Here is a 22298-nt window from a genome sequence, read left to right on the forward strand (position 1 = left end):
TGTGGTAAGAGGTGGGCAGGGATACAGAGAGCCTACCCAGAAGTCAGCAAGCAGTGGGGCACCAGGACTGGAGAAGGGTGCTAGAGGATCCCTCAGGCTTGGTCTGCTGGGGGCAGCAGGGCGGGGTGGGAGGGGGGACAGGGCTGCACTGCAGCCTGAAGTGCTTGCTGGCTTTCACCCCACCCAGTCACGGGCACAGGCACGGAGCACCCGGGTGTGCAAGGCTGCTCACAGCCTAGAGGGTGGTGGCTTAGTGTGGCTCTCAGGGAGGTCTCTGATGGCTGGGTCGGGGAGGAGATGGAGGCAGACAGCAGCAGCAGCAGGGCTCTCCAGGAGTCCGCCCTGCATTCAATAACCCCCCATGGCTTCCCAGTGCCTTCATGTGGCCTGAACAGGGTCTCCACGCTTCAGCTGCTCTTTCATCAGGTGGCTGGACATGGTCCCCTAGAACTGAGGTTGCTGGAGCCACTGGCAGCTGGTGTGGCAGCAGGGGACCAAGTAGGCTCTTCAGAGGCCGGGTGGATGTAGGCACCAGGCAGTGGGGGTGGGCGGAGGGCCACGGTCATGGAGGTAGTCACTCTGGCAAAGCTCTGGGGAAGGGTGGGGGCTACCCCCCACCTGAGCCCTCCTCCTTGTGCAGCTGGTGGGCTCAGGACCTCCGGGCTCTCCTTGTACATCTGTACCACCTTGGGGGAGACACCAGCCCCAGTGAGCCCAGGGGCTACTGGGGACGCAGCCCCCTTCAGCACCTCCCTGGTTGGGAAGCTGGGGTCTTTGGCGGCTTCCAGCAGGATATGAGAGCTGACAAGGGACAGGATGTCGAGGTCTGGGGCAAACCCTGCACCTAAATGGCTAAGGTGGGTCCCAAGAAGAAGTCAGGAGGGCTGAGGGGTAGGGACATGATGTCTGGGCAAAGGGGGAGGCTGCCACCTTCAGCTGGTGGTACTTATGGGGAGGGGTCCCTGTGAGTTGAGCCATGTCTGTTGGCCGCTGAGGGCATTTTGCCCTGGCTCTGTCCCACCCCGTCCCCTGGGCTGGGAGCAGAAGGAGGGTGGTCACCTCTGGTGGGGGGCCCAGGATGGACAGCAGCACAGGCAGCAGCACGAGCCCATGGAGGAGGCCTAGGAGTGTGAGTACTGTCAGCACCACGAAGAAGTACCTGGGGGTGTGTGAGGCCGGTCAGTCTGGGCAGGTCCTGCAGCCAGTGCAGGCCAGCCCTGCCTCCTTGCCCCGAGCCCTCCCCTACCTTACAATGAAGTCAAAGTTGGAACCAGCAAGCATGAGCAGACCCAGCAATGTGGAGACGGCCCCATCGGTCACCGGGGCCAATGTGTGCTCTAGGGCCCGGGCAGCCCGGAGGTTCCGGCTACCCTGGGAGGTCAGGAAGCCCTAAGGGAATAAAGTGGTCCTGGAGCTGCTCCTTGGCCAACCACGGCCAGCTCATCTGTGTCCCCAGGGCTCACCCATGCCTTGGCCCACAGAAGGCCAGGTGAACCGAGTCCCTGGGAGGTGCCCAGAACGCAAGCACGAGTCCATATAGGTAACACTGTATAGATGAGTGAGACGCAGGGATGTCTAGAATAGGCTGGCAAACTACAGTCTGTCCCACGTTTTTTTTTTTTTTTTTTTGTGGTACGCGGGCCTCCCACTGCTGTGGCCTCTCCCGCTGCGGAGCACAGGCTCCGGACGCGCATGCTCAGCGGCCATGGCTCACGGGCCCAGCTGCTCCGCGGCATGCGGGATCCTCCCGGACCGGGGCACGAACCCGCGTCCCCTGCACCGGCAGGCGGACTCCCAACCACTGCGCCACCAGGGAAGCCCTGTCCCACGTTTTTTTGTAAATAAAGTTTTGTTGAAACACAGCCACACCCATTCGTGCACATAGTATCTATGGATGCTTTTGGGCTACCCCGGCAGAGTTGCCACAGAGACGATATGGCCTGCCAAGCCTAAAATATTTACTGTCTGGTCCTTTACAGAAAAAAGTTTGCCAACCCCTGGTCTAGAAGGATGGACACCAAAGTGATAACTTCTAGGGGTGGCATTTCAGAGGATTTCTAATTCTTTCTACTTTCCAGCATGCTGACATTTTTTGTCTCCCAAGGAGTATATATTATTCTTATAAGCAGAAAAATAATAAGGCTTTTATGGGGGAAGAAAGAAGGGAGCTGTTTGCGGGGTCTGGCCAGGTCTGTGCCGGAGCTGCCAGCTGGTCCACGCCCCCCACCCCACCCACACTCCTCCCCTGCCAGAGACCATGAGGCTGTGAGAGAGGCCTGCCTGCCTCTGTTCTAATATCTCTGTCTTGGTGGGATCTTGCCATCCAGCCACCACCCCATTTCTCTGATCCTCTTCACTGTAAATCCATCCAAAAGAATTGTTGGTTCCCATTTTCTCACCTTCCATTCTGTCCTCCCCCCTTTCTGGTCAGGCCTTTGTCCCTCCTCTCTACTGAAATGGCTGCTTATTTATTTGTTTGTTTACATGTTTATTGCTTATCTCTATGCTCTAGAATAAGCTCCTTGAAGGTAAAGCCCGTCTGTAGTGCTCTTATCTCCTCAGTTCTTAAATAGTACCTAGCACATAGTAGGTGCTTGATCAATATTTGTTGAATACCAAATCAGCTGGCCCACCCCTCCCCTAGTGCCTGTGCTCACCAGAGCCACATGGACCGTGAACTCGACACCAATGCCTACAGACGCCACAAGGATCACCACGGGGATGGCGCTCAGCTTGATGCCCAGGAAACCCATGATGCCAAAGAGCTCCACGGTCATCACTGCCAGGACCAGTACCTGGGGAGGGCAGGGCTCACCCAGGGCTCCTGGGCAGGGCAGGGTGGGGAGCTATGGGTCTCTCCAGCCCCACCCCTGCAAGGACTCACTATGAGGGAAGCTGCCCAGGGGTTGAGCAGCAGCAGGGCGCAGACGAGGAAAGTGCACACCAGCAGGATGCAGACCGCCAGCAGGAAGCAGCGCCGCAGGCCCAGATACTGCTCCCAGAAGAGGAAGGGGGAGCCGCTGGGGTAGGCACGCACCCCAGCCTGGCCTGCCTCGGCACACGCTGCCCGGGCCCCCTCAATGGTCTCCACGAAGTCTGCAGTCTTCTGGAGTCCGTGCAGTAGAAAGGGGAACTGGGCAAACTCCAGGGGCTGGGCCGCCGGGACTGTGGAGGGGAGGGGACGGAGGGAGAGGGAGGGGTGGCCAGTAAGCACCGGGAGCAGTGGGCAGGGCCTTAGGGTAGGGCCCGTGTGGGCCCAGGCCTAGGCTCTGCGGGCTCCCCTGGGACTCACTGCGAAGGTTCTCCCCGGTGGTGTCGTACTTGTCATGCAGCCACTCAGGAGGTGGGGGGTAGAAGTTGGCTTGTGAGGCTGCCAGACCCAGAGGGTCACTGCTCACCCACACGGTCAGCCCCACGTAGAAGAGCTCAGGTGGAATCAGCCCGTCCTTGTCCACCAGCTTCCTTGTGGTCAGCTGCAGAGGCAGAGAGAGCTGAAGGCTGGGCCCATGGGGCCTGGAGCCCCAGGGTGCTCCCTGACCCTTCCAGTCCTCTCCTAACCTGGCTGAAATCAAGAGGCTCCTGGGCATCCCCGGTCTGGATGAGCAGCTTGTAGGCTAGGGCCCCATCCTCAGAGCCATTGCGGTATGAGTGGTGGGTGATGCGCCCAGAAGCCCAGTCCTGGTCAAACGCAGCCTGGATTCCTGGGAGAAAACAGGGTGGGGTCCAGTTGGCCTGGAGCTCTGGGAGCTCCTGCTGGCCGCAGCCCTCCCTGCCGGTCTCCTTGCCTCTCACCCTGTAGCCAGTTGCGGTAATAGTGCAGCCAGGTGCGGGGTGCCTGCGTGGCCGGTGGGGGCAGCACTGCCTTGAGGGAACTGAAGCGCTGGTGCAGATCAAAGAGGGCGCGTTGGGAGTGGGCGTAGTCAAAGCCACCCTGTGTCACCAGGGCCACCTCGTACAGAGAGAAGTACCTGAGCTGGGCGCTCAGGAAGGCATGCTCCTTGGTGCCCCGAGGCACCACATCTGTCAGGGCCAGCCCATCCTGCACCAAGGTCGATCCATAGAGGCTCAGGCCCAGAAGAGCCCCAGAAAGTACCAGCACCATGGCCTGTGGGAAACGGCAACCAAGCTGGAGGCCCAGGGATACCCTTGGGCCCTCAGATGCTGGGCTAAGCCCTCGTCCCTTCTTGGGGCCCAGAGATACCTAAGAAGCCTCTGCTGTGTCTCACCTTGACCTGCCTGGGCCTGGAGGCTTACCTTGGTGTGGGACTGGAGCAGCAAGGGTGCAAACTGAGAGCGGGCGAAATGGGCAAGATTCCAGCGGGCGCAGGGCAGGGACTTGCAGGCTGCCTTCTGCCTTGTCCCCTCCTCCTGGCCTAGAAGGTCCCGTGTTGACCCTCCTGGGCTGAAGAGCTCAGAGGCCAGTGGGTCAGAAGGTGGGGGCACCAGGTGGGCTTGGGGAGGCAGGATGGTGACCACATGTTGGCTGCTGGCTTCACAGTGCGCAAATGCCTGAACAGTGGCAGTCAGGTGAGCAATGCCCACTGGTACTGTCCTATCCCCCAGCTCCTGGGGCAGAATCTGAATCACCCGAGCAGAGCAGGGGCTGGAAGAGGCAGAGAGAGAGGGTGATGGGTCTGTGCCTGGAAATGCTGCTGAAGCGACAGGACGGGATGGGGCCAAGGAAGGATGGTCTGGTGGGTTAGGGATACCTAGAGAAGCAGCAGAGCACATCGAGGCGCTGGCAGTGGCGCCGGTGCAGGTCCAGGCTGAGGACCGCTGGGAAGACAAGCATCACGGCTGCAAAGTTGCAGCCAACCACTACTGCCGCCTGCGGGATGGACAGGAGGGGCACAAAGCCTGGATGAAGCCTGCTCCGGCTCCATGCTCACCCTGAGCCCGGGCCCCGTCTGTGAGGTGAGTGTCTGTGTGGCCCTCCTCACCTGCAAGGAGAAGGCCCGCAGTGCAGGGATGGGAACTAGGGCAGCCATGAAGAAGGCGACCATGTTGTTGATGGACGTGAGTGCAACGCTGGTGCCTGTGCGCTGCAGACACTCACCTGTGCGCTCCTGTCAGGACAAGGCAGTGTGAAGGACGGCAGAGGGGGGGAAAGGAGCCTCATAGCAGTTAATATTTATCGTACTGTTCTAAGTACTCGACTTGGATTACCTCACCGATCCTCACTACAACCCTTACGACACAAGCACTATTATTACCCCTGTTCACGGATGAGGAAACGAGGCACAGAGAGGTTAATTACCAGCCCAAGGTCACTCAAACCAAGAGGCTCTGAGCCCCTACGCAGCACTGCCTCAGATGAGCCCAGGCTGGAGGACGAGGCCTCACCTGGAGAGGGGTGCCAGGTGGAGCCTCTGTGAAGGCATGTGCCAGCAGGAATATGTCATCCACGCCAATGCCCAGTGCCAAGAAGGGCAGCACCTGGAGGGGCATGGGGTGGGCAGCTGGAGGAACCGGGCAGCCTGGGCCATCGGCCCCCAAGTCTGCCCCGCAGTCTTGACGTACCTGGGTAGTGGCGGCATTGAAGGCGATGCCGAGCAGGGCGCAGAGCCCGAGGCCCGAGGCTACCGCTAGGGCCACCAGCAGCACCCCGGCGAGGCCCACAGCACCCTGGGACTGAGCACAGTCCCACCGCAGCATTGTCACGCAGGCGTAGGCCAGCTGTGGGGAGAGAGGGCAGTCTTGGATAGGGCCTCCCAGGGTGGGGGCCGGTGGTGGGGGACAAGGTGCCAGGAGGACCCACCATGAGCAGGTAGCCTCCCACCACGCGGGCAGCGCTGACTTCAGAGAAGGCGTGCAGGATGTCATCCAGGGTGGTGGAGGAGAAGGCGTGGATCTGCTGGGACGCGTTCCCAGGCAGGGCCTCCTGCGCCAGCTGGAGAGACAGGGCGGTGTGAGGGGCAGGAGGTGGCAGCGGCCTCAGGGCGCCGCGCTCGCCACCTCCACGCCGACCTGCACGAAGCGCCGCTGCCAGGCCTGCAGCACCGTGCCGGCCTGCTCCTCGCTCCAGCCGATGTCGTGTGTCTGGTAGTCGCCCCGGAAGTGCTCGTAGAGCTGGCGGGGACTCATCAGCAGGAAGGTGCTCTGCAGGGCCTCTGCCCTGGTTGGGGTACAGGAGAAGTAGGGGTCAGAGCTGGTCTGAACACTCAGGAGGGGGTGTGCAAGGGGCTTTTGCCAGAGTTGCCTGGCATCAGGGTGTGGCTCCCCATACCTGGGGTGCCCTTACCAACTCCCAGGGGAGGCCCTACCTCAGCAGCTGTCCTTGGGGGTCTCTGGCCATGCCTCCCAGCAGCAGTTCCTCCTGCCAGTGCATGAACTTGTGGGAGAAGCCATGGCAGCCCCCGCTCAACTCCTGAGCCACATTGGGAGCCTGGAGGGGGACAGCGGAGGGGCTCATTACTCAAGGCCCTGGTTTTGGATAACTGGGTGTCTCTGGGCTGGAACCTCCAGGAACCATGCTTGCCACGGAGCTCTGTGGACCTGGAGTGCAGAAAACTGTTCTGCTGAGCCTCTTGCCTACTCTGTAAGGGAGCAGCTAGTGTCCTGCAGAGAGGAGGCCACAAGAGGGAGCAGAGGCCTAGAGACAGGCTGTGGAGAGGAGCTGGCATAACTTTGGTGGTTTTGGAAAAAGGTCCACGTACACAGGGCCACACAGACACTCAGGAAATTAGGTATGATACTCGTGCTTAGCTAATTTGTCCTGTTTCCCTGTAAACGTGTATTTTGATGAAGTCCAGCCTTTCTGGGCTTAGGAAAGGACAAAGGGATTCATAGGCCACTTGAAGGTTCTTTAGCAGAGCTGAATAGGAATGGGACCCTCTAGGTGTCTAGCACAGTGGGGCCAGGGTAACAACGTCCAGGAAATGGGGGGCAGAGCACAGAGCAGTCTGCTCTCTCCTAGAACAGGGGAACATATGAGGGGAAAGGGAAGGAAAATAACCTGTCCCTGGCAGACCTGGCTGGAACCCACCTGCCTGCTGTGATGGTTAGGGGCACTAGATGGGCAGTGGAGGTCGTCAGGGTGCAGACAGGGCCGCCCCACGTAGGCCTGGCCCACCTGTGCCTTGTCTAGCAGCTCCCGGAAGCCCTCAAGGGAGGCAAAGGGGCCCAGCTCCTCCAGCAGCTGCTCTGGATCCAGGTTGGTCCACTGGATGTCGGGGCGGCCCCTGCAGGGGAGAGCTCACAGTTGGTGAGGATCAAGGATCAATGCCCACCCTCCAAACCACTGCGATGGGACCCATGTAGTAGCCCACCCTCCTCCTAGCTGCTCATCTGTCCCTCTGTGTGGAGGGTGGGCAAGGCTCAGCCCAGCAGGCTGCTGCAGTGAGCTGTGGACAGATACCGGGGCTGAGATGGACCTCAAGACAGATGGTACTTAACACAATGAAAAGGCCCAGAAAAGCCCCATTGCATTCCTTCCCAAACCGTCTATCCTTGGATCTAATACATAACCATACAGGCACCTGCTTATAACAGGTTTTCTTTCTGGCCTGGGTCACAGCTGAGCTGACACCTAGTTAAGTCTCCCTGGCAAAGTCTTTCTGGGGATCTTTTCCGTCCTTTGTTCAGATCTTACAGATCTTCGTGTTTTGTCTAAATAAGACAGGTCTGCCTCTCCTTCGGAGGTGAGGCGAAAGGGGATGTGGAGAGAGCCCTGAGGCTGCCGGTGCGCTGACCCTGGCCTGGGAGGTAATTAGGCCCTGGGTGAGCTTTTGATCATCATCTTTACTCCCACCCTCCTTTCTGCTGGGGAGTTCCTGGCAGGGGATGAAGCAGGGCCCTGGGAGCAGCTGTGGCAGCACTCACGGCAAGTAGGCAGAGCCCCCTTGGAGTTTCGCTCCTTCCCAGAAGCAGTCGAGGGGGGTGAGGATCACGCAGGGAAACAGCTTCTCAATCATCTGCCAGGGACATCCCAGGCCATATCAGTCCTGTCCCTGGGCTCTTTTCTCCATGACCTTTGTAGGATGCCCTCTGCAATGCCCCCACCTCCCGACGCCACCTCCCCCTTCCCCGTCTCTCCAAGCCCTCCCTTACTGCAGAAAAGGCTCCACCTCTACCTAGTCTCAGAGAACAGCTCAGGATACTCACCCGCTCAATCATTCCATTTTCAATTAGGGGAACTCCTGACTTGTAGCAGATTTTGTTCAAATCCCAGGACCTGCAATAGCCAGGGGCACAGGACATCAGCAGAAGAGGGGGATTCCCGCTCCAGCCCTGCTGCAGCACCTCTCACCCCCAGCTGCTCAGGGGCTCAGCCAGACTCACTTTCCATAGAGTGATACTTGCACTTTACTGGCGGTGAGGGCTGCCTGGAGGTGGAGGCCAAGTGCCTCAGGTGTGAGGACGTTCTCCCCCTCCTGGCGCGGGGTCTGTATCAACATCTGGGAGGTGTACGCAGCCTCCTCCCCCAGCTTCTCCTTGGTGTATTGCAGCTCTTGGCTCACCCGGCTGCCCGCTGCCAGAGCAGAGAGAGAAAGCTGGGGGGAAAGAGCCTCAGTGGATCAGAGCTCTGGGGGACATGGGACCCTAACCCACAGAGGCCTCCCAGGACAAGTGGGGGAAGCTTCTCCCTGATGGCCATGCTGACTCCCAGGCTCCTGGCCCTCTGCTTGGAATCTGGAGTGGAGAGGTCCAGCTGTGTGGCTCTGTGGAATTCTTGTGGGACCTAAGGTTTAAGCATGAACCCGGCTGGCTGGGTTTGGAGCAAATAACTTTAAAACGAGAGATCAACATGAGCTGGGCCAGGGTGGGGTTCTGGGGGTGTCCTGGTAAGGGAGCCCTCACTCAGTCCCTCTCTACTCTGGTGGGGAGGAGAAGGAGGGACAGAGGGGCCAATAGGGAGGCTGCCCTTGGAGGGTCTCCTAAAAGAACAGGTCTAGCGCTGGGGCTGGTTCCTAGTTCAGGTTGTCCCAGGCAGTGGACAGACACTTTTCTGCAAACTGCTCTGCAAAGGGGTGGGGTGTGCCTGGCAATAATGGCTCTGTGGTGGCACAGGTGCGGGGGAGGGTCAGACGGTCTTTCAGTGTGATGCTGCCAACATACTGCTTCCACTCATGGAAGCACTCCTGGATCCCGGCAGAGGTGACATCAAAGCGGGCCTGGGGAAAAAGATCCCTTTCACCAGTCTCTCTGTTCAGACAACAGGGAGTCCCAGCGCCAGGCCTGCCTTCATCTCCTTGATCAAGTCCTGCATTGCACTGGCCATGGAGGCCAGCTCTGTACCTGGGATCTGGGGAGGTGGGGATGCTGTGAGGGATGCTATGACCTGACTGTGGTTTGGGGGAGGCGAGGGCCAGGCCCAAACCACCCCGGAGGCTTTGTGGACTTGGCCTGGTCTTAGACCCATAATCTTGCTTCAACCCATCTGGGGCCTCTTCCTGTAGGTCACTGCCACCCTTGGGGTCCAACGGACTGCTTCTCTGAGACTCCAGCCCCACCTGGGATTATCATGCTCCCCAATCTCTTTTCCAAACCCACACAATCGCCTCACTCATGCGAGCCCCAAACCCTTGGTAACTCCCCATCACAGATTCACCCATATGCTCACACCTCCCATCCCCACAACAGTCTCACACAGCCATCATTCTGCCTTCTCTGCTGGCAATTCCACCTACTCTTTTTCTTCCTTTCCTGACTACCCACTCCTCTGCAGTAGGTCCGTACTGCAGTGTTTATTTCATCAGGCTTGGGTCAGAGCTGCCACAAGGAGGGACAGGAGGGGAGGGCAGAGGTAGGCTCCTCGCAGTAAGTGAGTTTGCTGAGGGGAAGGAGGCATGGCAGAAAGAAAGAACCCGGACAGAGCTAATAAGAAAGCAAGAGAAAGAGACAAGCACAATTTAAAATACAGCATCAAGGGAATTCCCTGGAGGTCCAGTGGTTGAGACTCTGCATTCTCACTGCCGAGGGCATGGGTTCGATCCCTGGTCAGGGATCTAAGATCCCTGCAAGCCACGTTGCGTGGCCAAAAAAAAAAAAAAACACGGCATCAAAGAGAATAAGGAATCCTCAGAGAAAATGAGGAAGAGAAAAAGATAAGTCTTCGCTGACGATGATGATGACAGATAGGAGGACAGATGCACTAGGATGTATTGTGAGGCAAGAAGAGATGGGGCGGGGGGGGGCACAAAGGCTCTGGACAGACCTGGCTTTGGGTCTTGGCTCTGGTGCTTGGTCTGTGCTTGAGTAGATTACTTAGTCTCTCTGACCCCCAATGTTCTCATCTGTGAAATGGAGAAATGCCTACCTTGGTAGAATTAGAATCAATGTGAGCAAAGTACTTAGGAAGTTGTCCAGAACACAGTAGGTACAGATATGGAGTTATTATTCAATGGCTGCTGGGAGAGAAATGATATGATGGAAAAATGAGAAAGAACTGGAGAGAAAAAGAGACTGTAAGTGAGTGGGGAAGAAGCAGGGGGAACAGGGGAAGGAGACGTCAAAATCATCACATTTGTTGAAAACTTTACAAAAGGGGCGCATATATACAATGGAATATCACTCAGCCATAAAGAGAAATGAAATTGAGTTATTTGTAGTGAGGTGGATGGACCTAGAGTCTGTCATACAGAGTGAAGTAAGTCAGAAAGAGAAAAACAAATACCGTATGCTAACACATATATATGGGATCTAAAAAAAAAAAAAAATCGCTCTGAAGAACTTAGGGGAAGGATATAAAGACGCAGGAATAAAGACGCAGACGTAGAGAATGGACTTGAGGACATGGGGAGGGGGAAGGGTAAGCTGGGATGAAGTGAGAGAGTGGCATGGACATATATACACTACCAAATGTAAAACAGATAGCTAGTGGGAAGCAGCCGAATAGCACAGGGAGATCAGCTTGGTGCTTTGTGACCACCTAGAGGGGTGGGATGGGGAGGGTGGGAGGGAGGTGCAAGAGGGAAGAGATACGGGGACATATGTATATATATAGCTGATTCACTGTGTTACAAAGCAGAAACTAACACACCATTGTAAAGCAATTATACTCCAATAAAGATGTTAAAATAAATAAATAAATAAAAGCCACTGAACTGTGGGGGGAAAAAAAAAAACTTTACAAAAGGGAGAATATAACCAGTTGCCAGCATGGAAGAAGAGTCCACTTTATAGGTAATCCAATAAATGCAAATTAAAATAGCAATGAATTATCATCTTCCAAATTAGCAAAAATTTAAGAATTGGTAGTACTCATTGCTGGCTTACAGGAATGCATTCTAACTTACCTACTGCAGGAGTTTAATTTGGTACAATATTTGGGGGAAAGCAATACTGCAGTATGTTTTAGGATCCTCAGAAATGTTCATAATCTTTGGTCCAGAAATTTCACATGTGAGGACCTGGAAGCTATTGTAGGGACTCAAGCTGTCTCTGTGTGGAATGGGAGCCATGTTATGTTTTAAGAAGAGAAGTGAGATGACCTGGCTTCTTCATCACCTGATATATTCTGGAGCTGAGCTGTGAATGATGCACAGGAGTTGGCCAGGGAAAGAAATCAGGGAAAGGGGTTCTGGACCAAGTGTGTGCAGGTAACTGTAAGAGGCTCTGTGTTGCTGGGCTGCTAAGAGTGAGGCAGAGACAAAACTGGATAAGCAGCCTAGAGTATGCTAAGGAGCTTGAACTTGGTTTTGGAGACTCCCCGAAACCCAGTAGAGAGTGGTGGAAGGGCTCTAAGCAGGGACTGACTTGGCTAGATTTAGAAGCACCACAGGAGGGCAGTGCTGAGGCAGATTTGAAGGTGAGGGGGAAAGATGAGTCACTTAATAGACCTCGATTTCCTGGGCCATCCTCTGAAAGGCCTAATGATTCAGGGCAGCTGGGCCCTTCCCCAGCCTTAGGAGGTGAAACTTGATTAGTCTAATAAGTCAATCACAGTAATTCCACCGTCTTTGCCAAGTGAAGGATTTAGGCATAAGATGCTACACAGTTCTTGCCAAAGTATATAACCAAATGGGAAGTCAGTGGGGGTGGATGGTGGGGAGGGGTAGGTGGTGTATTTTTCCTCACTTTCAAAAAGGGATGCAAGACAGGGATGACTTCCCTTTTCTACCACTGCAGCAGCCACCTTGGGAGAAGGAGGTGATAAGCCTGAGGACAAAAGCCCAACATGCAGAAGGCAGAGGAGAAAGATAGAAGGAAACTGGGTCCTTGCTGATGTCCTTAGATTGCTGAATTATCCGTGCTGGAACTTCTCTACTGTCTACTGCTAGACTCCTTGTTGGGGGGGATAATAAATCAGCCTTCTTCTTCCTTCCTCCCTCTTTCCCTCTCTCTTTCATGTGGCTAAAAGCATGCTAAATGATACAATCAGGAGTGTACTGCCAGGCCTCAACTAGAGCAACAGCTGCAAGTGTGGAAAGGAGGGATCTGAGAGAGGCTGAGAAGGAAGAATTTTAATTGTTTAGTGACCAATCAGGTGAGCAAGAAGAACTGAGGCTGACCCTCAAGGTTTCAGCCTTGGGTGTCTTAGTGAATAGTGGTTCCACCAATTGATATGTGGCTGTCCCCTGCCTTCCAGACAGAAGGGCTGTATGTTCCTTATCTTCAGGGACAGCTCCAGTTTCAAACCATCTCTATCACTGTTCCTGTAAGTACTAATTGGGCTACATGTTGTGATTTTCCTTTTCTTTTCTTTCCTTCCTTCCTTTCTTTCTTCTGTTTTTTGTCCACACCACCTGGCTTGCGGGATCTTAGTTTGCCGACCAGGGATCAAACCCGGGCCCTCGGCAGTGAGAACACAGAGTCCTAACCACTGGACCACCAGGGGATTCCCTGTGATTTTTATTTTAGAGAATTTATCTGAGTCTTTCAGCTTTAATATTGATCAGGAAGGAGAAGTCACATTCCAAATCTCACCACGGCAAAGCTGGAGAGTCCAGAACTCTGATAGCTAATGTCTAGCTTCTTTCTTTGCTTTCTGCATTAACAAAACAGGAAAGGAATGGAAAATACCCTTCAGTCCTCACTGCCTAGGGCATTGTTGGAAGAAGCCTCAATGACAGATGTACAGAGAAAAGATCAGGTCAAGATCACTGCTTTCACCTCACCCGTAGCCCCAGCTAATACAGGGCAGAGTGATATTCTTTTTTGTTTTTAAGTAATGTCTTTTTTTAAAAAATAAATTTATTTATTTTTATTTTTGGCTGCATTGGGTCTTTGTTGCTGTGCACAGGCTTTCTCTAGTTGCGCTGAGCGGGGGCTACTCTTCGTTATGGTGTGCGCACTTCTCATAGCAGTGGCTTCTCTTGTTGCAGAGCACGGGCTCTAGGGCTTCAGTAGTTGTGGCTCGCGGGCCCTAGAGCACAGGCTCGGTAGTTGTGGTGCACGGGCCTTGTTGCTCCGCGGCATGTGGGATCCTCCCAGACCAGGACTTGAACCCGTGTCTCCTGCGTTGGCAGGCGGATTCTTAACCACTGCGCCACCAGGGAAGTCCCAGAGTGACATTCTGACATAAAGAGAAAAGACCTAGGAATTGATTACCACCCTCTTATATCACCCTCGCACACGGAGCAGCAAAAATCCAGTGGGATCTAGCCTATCCTGTGCTGGAGTGTAGGAGAAAGGATGAGGAAACATGGAGGTTCAAGCAGTGTTTAGATTGGGAAGATCTGGGGAATGGAGAAGGAAGAAGAGGTGGGAGACAGCCTCTACTGTGGCAGGAAATCCAAGAGTCATTTGGGACCACCCAGGCAGCAGCAGTGTGGGTGGGGCTATGTGCCTGTGCGTGTGCGCACGTTTGTCTTGGGGCTGGGGGCAGGCAGGCACAGAGAAACATCTGCTCCGGACCCCAGGGCTGACCTAGAGTGTGTATATATGTGAGGGTCTGCAGAGGGCTGGGGGGTTGGGTGGGGATGGGGTGTGGGAGCCCAATAGGCAGGCAGGCTCCAAGAAACATCTGCTCTGGATCCTAGGGCTTGCTAGCATTTAAAACAACTCAAGGGTGTGAGAGTCTAACCTGGGCCCTGCCTTTGGGTGTGGGCCAGGGCTGGGGGAGGTTTGGGAGAGCCCACAAATGTAAATTTCCCAGGAAAGAACAGAGGGGAGTTGGACTCTGTTAAAGGGTTGCCATACCAGGCTCCAGCAAAAGAGAGTTATGCCAAAACTATTAATAAGAAATGATTTTACTCTAATGCTGCCATTAGGAAGTGAAGATCTGGTTCCATGTGACTCTGCTGTTGCCTCAAAGTACAGATTCTGTGCCACTTTCCCACTAAATGGTTGCAGGGGACCTCGGTGTATGGGACCTCTCCCTGGAGGCCTGCCAGATGATTTACTGTTTCCCCAGCCTTCTAGTTCTAACTTTTCTGATTCTCCTAGTTAGATGAGATCTCTCCCTGCCTTCTTTTATACAACATTATCATTTTCTGCTTTGTATTATATTGGATATTATATCCCAGCATATATTTTACTTTCCTTGCTACTGAAAGATGGGTCTTGTTTTAGTTGCCTTTACAAGCACTGCAGTGCAGTCAAATACATATTAAAGATTGCCAGTAAATGCTAAATAAACACACACGCACTCACAGATAACTGTTCCATATACCCATTCACAGGGTTCCACCATCTGCAGATGTCCATTTATGGATGTGAGAGGGAGCAGGGCTCCCAGACGCCCAGGCTCTGGAAGGCAGGTGCCCCCTCCAGACCCAGCGCAAAGCCCACTAGAACTCGGTAGCCGGCTCCTCATCCTGTTCTCACCATACCCAAGCAGCTATGGCCAGTGTCCACAACTCACCTTCCACCCAGAGCTGTTCTAGGTCTGTTTCAATGATGGCCACGCGGAGACCCAATGCTAGGGCCCCAAAGGCCAAAAGTCCCAGGAAGAGCACTTTGCCACAGTGTCTCTGGATCCCACAGCCCAGAGAGAAGAGCAGGCCCTGGAAGTAAGCACGAAGCCAGAGTGGAGCCTGAAGGCTCCCAGCTAGGATCTGGGATGGAAAGAGAAGGGTCAGCCAGGCATTACTGCAACAACACATGAAACCTTTCCCTTTTCTCCTTATTACGCCCTCTACCAAGCTCTAGCTTCTTGGTTTCTGGATACAAGACAGAGGACCTAAACAGACACGGGCCCAAACTTGGAAAAAATTTGACTCCATTCCCTGCTTCCCACCGAATATACACCTGAGGAAGGCACAGATTCCTTTCTGAGATAGGATACATATACACACACCTGTTCTCAGGTGGACAGAGGTGGACATAGACACACCTACTCCCACCGGGCAGAGCAGGAGAAGACACGGACACACAACACAGCCTTCCCGGGCGAGGGCCAATAACACATGGCATTTAAGAGACATCACACCTTGCCGAGTGACAGACCTGGGGTCTCTAGACCCGGCCCCTTCTTCCGGCTTCCCCTCCACTCACCTGGGGTGCTGCAGATCGAGCTGGGGGTGTGTAGCCCGGGGGCAGCTCCCCAAGGGGTGGCGGCCGAGCCATGCTGGCGGGGATGGGGGGCCTGGGCGCCCCCAACCCGCGTTATCTGGGCGCCCCCATAGGCTGGCCTGGTCCCGCGTACCGCGAGGTCCCGCGTCGGAATTCAGTGGGGCCGCTTAGCCGCGGGTACGGGTGTACAGTGGCGTTCGTGAGCTGTAGGAGTGCAGGGAGGTGCGGGCCCGGGGCGCGGAGCCGGAGTGCCTCCCGCGTGCAGGAACAGCTACGCGACGCCCGGCGCGGCTCGAGGTGGCGACCGCTGTGCCGAGGAGGCGTCTGTAGTCCAAGAAAAAGGGAAAGGCCGGGGCTACGCCCTCCCTTTGGCTTAGTCGCCGGCAAATTACCCGGAGCTGCGCGGCCGGATCCGTTGCTAGGCAACGGCGCCGCGGGGGGCGGGGCAGGAGACCACCCAGGCAGGGCCACCCCTCTCCTCGCTTCCCCGCCCGCCCGCCTGCCTGCCCTCGGGGAGGAGGAGGGAGGGAGAACCCGGAGAGGCGATGCGTTGGCCAAATGTTAAGTCAGGAGAGACCAATGCTGAGAAAAGGTATCTGCTGGCCGAGCCAACCAAGACCCAAAGACTGCTTTTCACAACTCTCTGCCTCCATTCTCTCCCACGTCAGTCCACTCTCTCCACTGAGGCCAGTCATCTCTCTAAAACGCGAATCTGATGACAGCTGCAAAACACAAAGCCCACTTGGAGCACAGGGCCCTGCAGGATCTAATCAAAGTCTTCCGTCCCATAGTTCCTTCACACCCACCCCATGTTCCTTACAGCCCTGCAGAGCCACATGTAATTTCCTAAAGCCACCATGTTATTCCATGTATTTCTGCCTTCTTACACGTGGCCCTCTTGTTTTGGCAGGCCGCCTTCAAAATGGAGCATGAGGGAATTCCCTGGCTGTCCAGTGGTTAGGACTCCGCGCTTTCACTGCCGAGGGCACGGGTTCAATCCCTGGTCGGGGAACTAAGATACTGTAAGCCTCTCAGCGTGGCCTGGAAAAAAAAAAAAAGACCCAAAACTGAACATGCATCAACCATCCGCCTTTGAAGTCTTCCTTGAGTCACACCACCCCTTCTAACGGATAATTGCTTCTTTGTGCGCCTTATAACACTCAATTTATATATTTATTATTGCACGTGATACAATTTATGTACTTGAAAGTCTGCCTCCCTCACTAGAGAGTAAGTAGGTGCTCAATAATTGTTGAGTGGGGCTTCCCTGGTGGCGCAGTGGTTGAGAGTCCGCCTGCCGATGCAAGGGACACGAGTTCTTGCCCCGGTCCGGGAAGATCCCACATGCCACGCAGAGCGGCTGTCCGGAGCCTGTGCTCCGCAATGGGAGGGGCCACAACAGTGAGAGGCCCGCGTACCGCAAAAAAAAAAAATTGTTGAGTGAGTCATTTGAGAGTTGCACAAACCAGTCTTGGAAGTGACTTGGAAACAGAGACTAGTCCCTTTATTAAACTTTCATCAACTGTCTGGCCTGTGAGTCTGTTTCTGCAGGTTCCTGACTGATTAACCCTGAGTGGCAGAGGAGGGTAAAATCAATATACTAGCATGTAAAGTCTGGGAAAGAGAAAAAGAATCTCCAGTAAACTCATTACTCTAACACAACTACTATTATCTCTGGCCAATTTCTTGGTCAATTCTTCCAGACTTGTTTATGATTACATCACAAACATTTCATGTTACTACATAGTCTTTGTATCAATCATTTGGAGAATGTCCTTAGGACAGATTCCCAGAAGTCGGGGTGTTTGGTCAAAAAGTATGAACATTTTTATGGCTCCTGCTACACATTGCCAAACTGCTTTTTGAAAAGTTGTGTCAATTAACATCATCTCCCTGGAGATCTCTCCTCAGTTCTGGGGAAAGGGGAACTTTAGGCCAAGTGGGTGAACACCTAGCAGGTTTGCCACTTCCATTGGTACATTCATCCAGCAAAATGCCTTGGAGGAACTAACACATATGTGATGGTGTTGGCTAAGTAGTGACTACACAGTAAAAGCAGCATATGTGCATAGCACTTTGTTCCTCCCTGTCATAGAGAAGAGGGTCCTGTTGTGGATAAAGAAAGTGTACCCTCAGCAATTCTCTGGAAATAGAAATAGCCTCTAAACTAGGTTGTGTGGGCCCCCAGATTGCTCTTGCGGCTATAGCAAAAGATGAGTATGGCTGGGTGTCATCAGGACTGGAGGTAGAGAGGCTTTGCTGTAAGTAGTTCTTGAGGCCTCCTTCCTTCTCGCTAGATTGGCAGACATAAGGTCCATGGAGAAATAGATTGCTAATCACCTGGGCCTTGGGACTGTTTCCACAGCAGGCCCACCATTGCTAACAACTGTGGTAAAGTCTGGCACTTCTGTGGATGCTTTCAGGGCAGGGCCTGCCTGCTGAGAAAACTTCTTGCCTTGTAAAGTCCAAACACCAGGGTGGGAGAAACTGGTCTGCAGTTCCAACAATTCTAACCCAGGGCCTAGTGCCCTCTGACTGCTCTGAGCTCCAAAGTGACCTTTCTTCTCCCCAACAAAGTTGAGTTCCTAAGTACAGCTGAGCTCAGCCAGGGTGAGCTAAAGCCACAGACCCCAGGGAACAGGGAGGGAAGAAGCTGCTCTTTTCTCTCTATAAACAGCCTGCTTCAACTATGGAATAGCCTGGTTCACAGTCACTTCCACTGGACCTTGGTATGTGTCTTGGGCCCAAACCAGAGAAATTCTCCAAGGAATAACAAAAAGAGAAAAGCAATCATTCATTATCGCCAAGGAGTAAATCTCACTACTGATTGAGACAAATATTCCTTAAGGTCTCTTACGGAGCCACCACTTTGCTAAGCTCTGGGGCTGCAGAGTACCTGATTTTTAGAAGTTCACAGCCTAAGAGGGAGCACAGAGACCACATGGGAAACCACTGTGAGCTGGAATACTCAGGGAGGTTTCCAGAAGTGAGAACATCTGGATGGGAGAGGTGGGAGGGTGACAGAATCTAAAAGGAAAAGACGGGGCTTCCCTGGTGGTGCAGTGGTTGAGCGTCCGCCTGCTGATATAGGGGACACGGGTTCGTGCCCCGGTCTGGGAAGATCCCACATGCCGCGGAGCGGCTAGGCCCGTGAGCCATGGCTGCTGAGCCTGCGCGTCCGGAGCCTGTGCTCTGCAATGGGAGAGGCCACAACAGTGAGAGGCCCACATACTGCAAAATAAATAAATAAATAAAAGGAGAAGACATGGTTCAAGGTCTGGATCTTTCATTTACTGGCTATGAGATCTTGGGCAAGTCACATAATCTCTGACATTGCCCTAAGGATTAAATGAGATAATATATATAGCTGAGAACAGTGCCAGGAAAAGTGAAGCAAACCACCACACACACACACACACACACACACATCAGGGTAGGGTCCATGAGGGAGGAGCCAGGGCAGGCCTTCTTTCCCTGGTATTCCCCAAGCTACTCACTCACCATGCTTTGGGCTGGCTTCTGTTACCTGGGCCAGGCAAAGTCAATGACACTGAGATGTGGAGGAGGGAAGCAGATGCCCTAGCAGCTCCCTACTACCACCCATTATGTTTAGGGGCCAAGCCTGGGAATGTATGCCCCTTCCCTCTAGGCAGATTTATTCCAGTAGCACCTGTCAAGTCTCTAGTGCTAGAGGCTGCAACCAGAGATCAGAAAATGGCCTTTTACCTTGATGGTGAGGGAAGGAGAGAGGATAAGAATCAAGGCAGAATTTCCCCATTTATCCATGGCAGAAGAGCCCCTGATGCAAGCCTTCTGGGTGGTGGCAGATGGCTCAGGCTGAAGACAGGTCATCCTGACCTCTAGTAGAATGTGTTCTCCTGCTCAGACTCTTTATCTCCCTGTCAGCTCCATCAGAGCTGAGCTTTCTAGACCTTCTGTCTGGGTGGTCCTTCCCCACACCCCTCTCCCCCTTCCTCAGACACATTTAACTATTTAAAAAGCAGCATACCAAGACCTGGCTTATGTACCTTCTTAGGGGTAGGGATGCCTGTGGATTAAAAAAAGTCTACTCTTTGCAATTCTCTGGAAATAGGAACAGCTTCTAAACTAGGCTGTGCAGACCCCTAGATCACTCTTGGGATCCAGCTAGAGTTTTCCCTGACGCTTTCCACTGCAGATGGGAGTGGGCTAGCAAAAGTAACGTGGTGAAGAACTGGGAAGTTCAGCCTCTCGCCTTGGAAGTAGCTTGGAGGGCAGTCTTGGCGGTCAATCCCCTTACAGGCTCAGGGAGCTCTTGCTGGCAGGTAGGGGAGATGGGTTACTGGGGGAGGGGTTCTTGCACCAGTAGCCATCAAACTGTGTCTGACCTGGCAAGCTCCCAAAACCCCAAACTCTCAACACCTCCCCAGAGTCCTCCTTGATTTGGCATTAAAGGCCCCCTTCCCCCTCTCCTCCACTTCCCACATGCAGCATCACTGGGAGAGAGAGGCAGGGCAGAGTCTATCAATTCTTTTGCCTGCCTGGCTCTTCTGGCTTCTGTCCCACGGAGAGGTAGCTGGCCAGTAGACATGCAGTTGCTCACTACATTTCAAATCTCTGTAGATGCTGCCAAAAGGAAACAAAAGCTGTCCCTGCCTTCTGGCAGACAAACAGAGCAAAGAGAAGAGAAATCAAAGCACCTTGGGCACTCAGCCCGTTCTGGAATTGTTGGAGACAATAACAGCAGTGTGCTGAGCTGGGGGCTGCTCCCAGCTGGGACTCAAACTCAGCAAGGTCTTCCCCTGGGGGACTTTTACCTTGTCTTCTTTCTTTTGTAAACTCTTATTTATTTATTTATTTTTGGCTGCATTGGGTCTTCGTTGCTGCGCGCCGGCTTTCTCTAGTTGCAGCGAGTGGGGGCCACTCTTCATTGTGGTGCACGGGCTTCTCACTGTGGTGGCTTCTCTTTGTTGTGGAGCATGGGCGCTAGGCGCGTGGGTTTCAGCAATTGTGGCACGTGGGCTCAGTAGTTGTGGCTCGTGGGCTTAGTTGCTCCACGGCATGTGGGATTTTCCCAGACCAGGGCACGAACCCGTGTGCCCTGCACTGGCAGGCGGACTCTTAACCACTGCACCACCAGGGAAGCCCACCCTGTGTTTTCTCCAGCTCCCTCCTTTCCTTGGAGCAGGAGCTGCTCGTGGGCTTGTGCAAGGGAAGGTAGAGGAGAGGCTTTTCCTCTACTTTACTGTCAGGGGTTCCACGAGCTCAGTGGGGAAGATCAGAAAGGGGTATGGGAAGGCTCTGGGACAGTTTAATCAATCCCTTCTCTTCCCCTACTCCACCCTACCTCCAAATCCACCCACCTCTATCCCCTTTCTGCGGTCAAGGAGCAGTCTTCTGGCCTCTTGGGCCACCTGGACCCCAAGGGTCAGAAAGCTCTGAGAGGGGACAAAACCTGAGAAAGTCACTTGAAAGTCACCCAGTCCAACTTTTCCATTTTGCAGATGTAGAAACTTAGGGACAGAGAGAGACAGTGATTTGGCCAAAGCCAAACAACATTCCACAGGGCAGGTCTTCTTCCATCGAGGCCAGAACTGTCTCTAGCATCATCGGAGCCCCACAAATTGAATATCACCTCCAAAGGGGATCATCTTGGGCACTACCACAGCTCTTTATTCCCACCTCCCCTGCAGTCCTATCAGTTTCAACCACTCTGCTGGGCCATTTCAACTCCTGTCTGATTAGGACAAACTTTCAGGAACCTTGTCCTGACCAGTGGGAGGAATGTGGAGCTCTAGAGCAATCAAGAAGGCTGGCGGAGGTGGAGATCCCCCAGGGTAGGAATGCTCATCCAGTCTCTGACAAGTTCAATAAAAGCAACTAAGATTCAGGCAAGATCACCCAAATGAACTTGAGAGACTTCAGATTTTTGAAGCAATGTAGAAGCCAGTATTTCAAATCATTCTTTATAATTACAGCCACCCACTGTGAGCACATCAAGAGAAACGTTTCCTTTGATAATTCTAGGAGGTGAAATCTCACCCCAGGAACCACTTTCATCTTCCACCAAACACCTGCAGGCTGTAAAAGCAATGTAGGGAGAGGCAAGAGCAGAGTGTGTGTGTTTGGGAGCGGGGGTGGTGAAGGCAAGGTGCACAGGGATCCAGAAGAGCTGTGAGTACTGAAATGTCACTTCTCAATGATCTGAAGCAGGAGAGTCTGTGTAACTAGGGTATAAAGGAGCGCAGTTGGAGAAGACTCAGAAAGAATTTCCAACGATGATATAGGTTGCTGGCTCTTCCTTACCACGTTGGGCAGACCTCACTAAGAGGAGGTGAGAAGGGGTCTGGCTTCTCTCAAACCATGGCTTTCTTTTATTGCTCTTTCTTCCACTAAAACCTGTGGGGATAGGCTTGTTGGTTAGGCAGGGGCTGCCTCCTGATTGCTCTAGGGTCTCCAAGGTGTAATAGTTGAGCTGGAGAAACTGACCCGAGGCTGGAAGGATAGGAAGTAAATGGCAGGGGTTAGAAGGTGAGGCTTGCGGTGGCGTGGTGTCAGGGGCCAGCAATCTGTGTGGTAGGTATGGGAGCACAGCAGTAAGTCCTGGACTGAGGTTCAGGGGCCAGGCTGCCCAAATTGACAGCTGTAGAGGGAACATCATATGCAGAGGTCGCAATGACAGCAGCTAGGCCTATGGGCCTAGAAAGCCTGATTAGGGTCAGGGACTGAAGTACCCTCAGGTCCTTTCAGGTGGGAGATGCTTTTAAGGACGACGCTGGGCCAGCCAGTCAGAAAGTAGCCCTCCTAGGAACTTCACCACTGGACAGCTGCTGCCCCTGCCTGATACCCTCGGTGTACGAGAGCTAGGCCACTGTTCCACACGCCAGCTCCAGATGGTTTCTACAACATGAACACACACTGTG

The 22298-nt window shown here is 53.9% G+C and overlaps 1 protein-coding gene across 1 annotated transcript; it reads right to left on the reverse strand.

The window, feature by feature from the left end:
- Nucleotides 1-15453, reverse strand: PTCH2 (patched 2). The gene is made up of 22 exons (XM_060004623.1): nucleotides 15379-15453; nucleotides 14747-14939; nucleotides 8281-8470; nucleotides 8104-8173; nucleotides 7822-7913; nucleotides 6986-7181; nucleotides 6264-6385; nucleotides 5968-6115; nucleotides 5759-5890; nucleotides 5521-5676; nucleotides 5344-5436; nucleotides 4941-5066; nucleotides 4710-4828; nucleotides 4255-4603; nucleotides 3793-4105; nucleotides 3559-3701; nucleotides 3293-3473; nucleotides 2885-3165; nucleotides 2658-2795; nucleotides 1247-1389; nucleotides 1060-1159; nucleotides 1-686 (listed from the first exon to the last, which is right to left on the reverse strand). Exons 1-22 carry the CDS (start codon nucleotides 15448-15450, stop codon nucleotides 423-425), a joined length of 3621 nt encoding a protein of 1206 aa, XP_059860606.1. The 5' UTR covers nucleotides 15451-15453; the 3' UTR covers nucleotides 1-422.
- Nucleotides 15454-22298: the final 6845 nt, after the last annotated feature.

This window comes from Delphinus delphis, chromosome 1, assembly GCF_949987515.2.
Source record: "Delphinus delphis chromosome 1, mDelDel1.2, whole genome shotgun sequence".
NCBI classification, from domain to species: Eukaryota; Metazoa; Chordata; class Mammalia; order Artiodactyla; family Delphinidae; genus Delphinus; species Delphinus delphis.

What these genes read in the sequence shown, in the direction of transcription:
- PTCH2 (XM_060004623.1), bottom strand. Translation starts at nt 15,450, where the DNA reads ATGGCTCGGCCGCCACCCCTTGGGGAGCTGCCCCCGGGCTACACACCC. An exon ending in TGGGAGGCTACCTGCTCATG is followed by an intron (nt 5,677 to 5,758) that starts GTGGGTCCTCCT and finishes CTCTCCCCACAG; the next exon opens with CTGGCCTACGCCTGCGTGAC. An exon ending in TGCTCCAGTCCCACACCAAG is followed by an intron (nt 4,106 to 4,254) that starts GTAAGCCTCCAG and finishes CGTTTCCCACAG; the next exon opens with GCCATGGTGCTGGTACTTTC.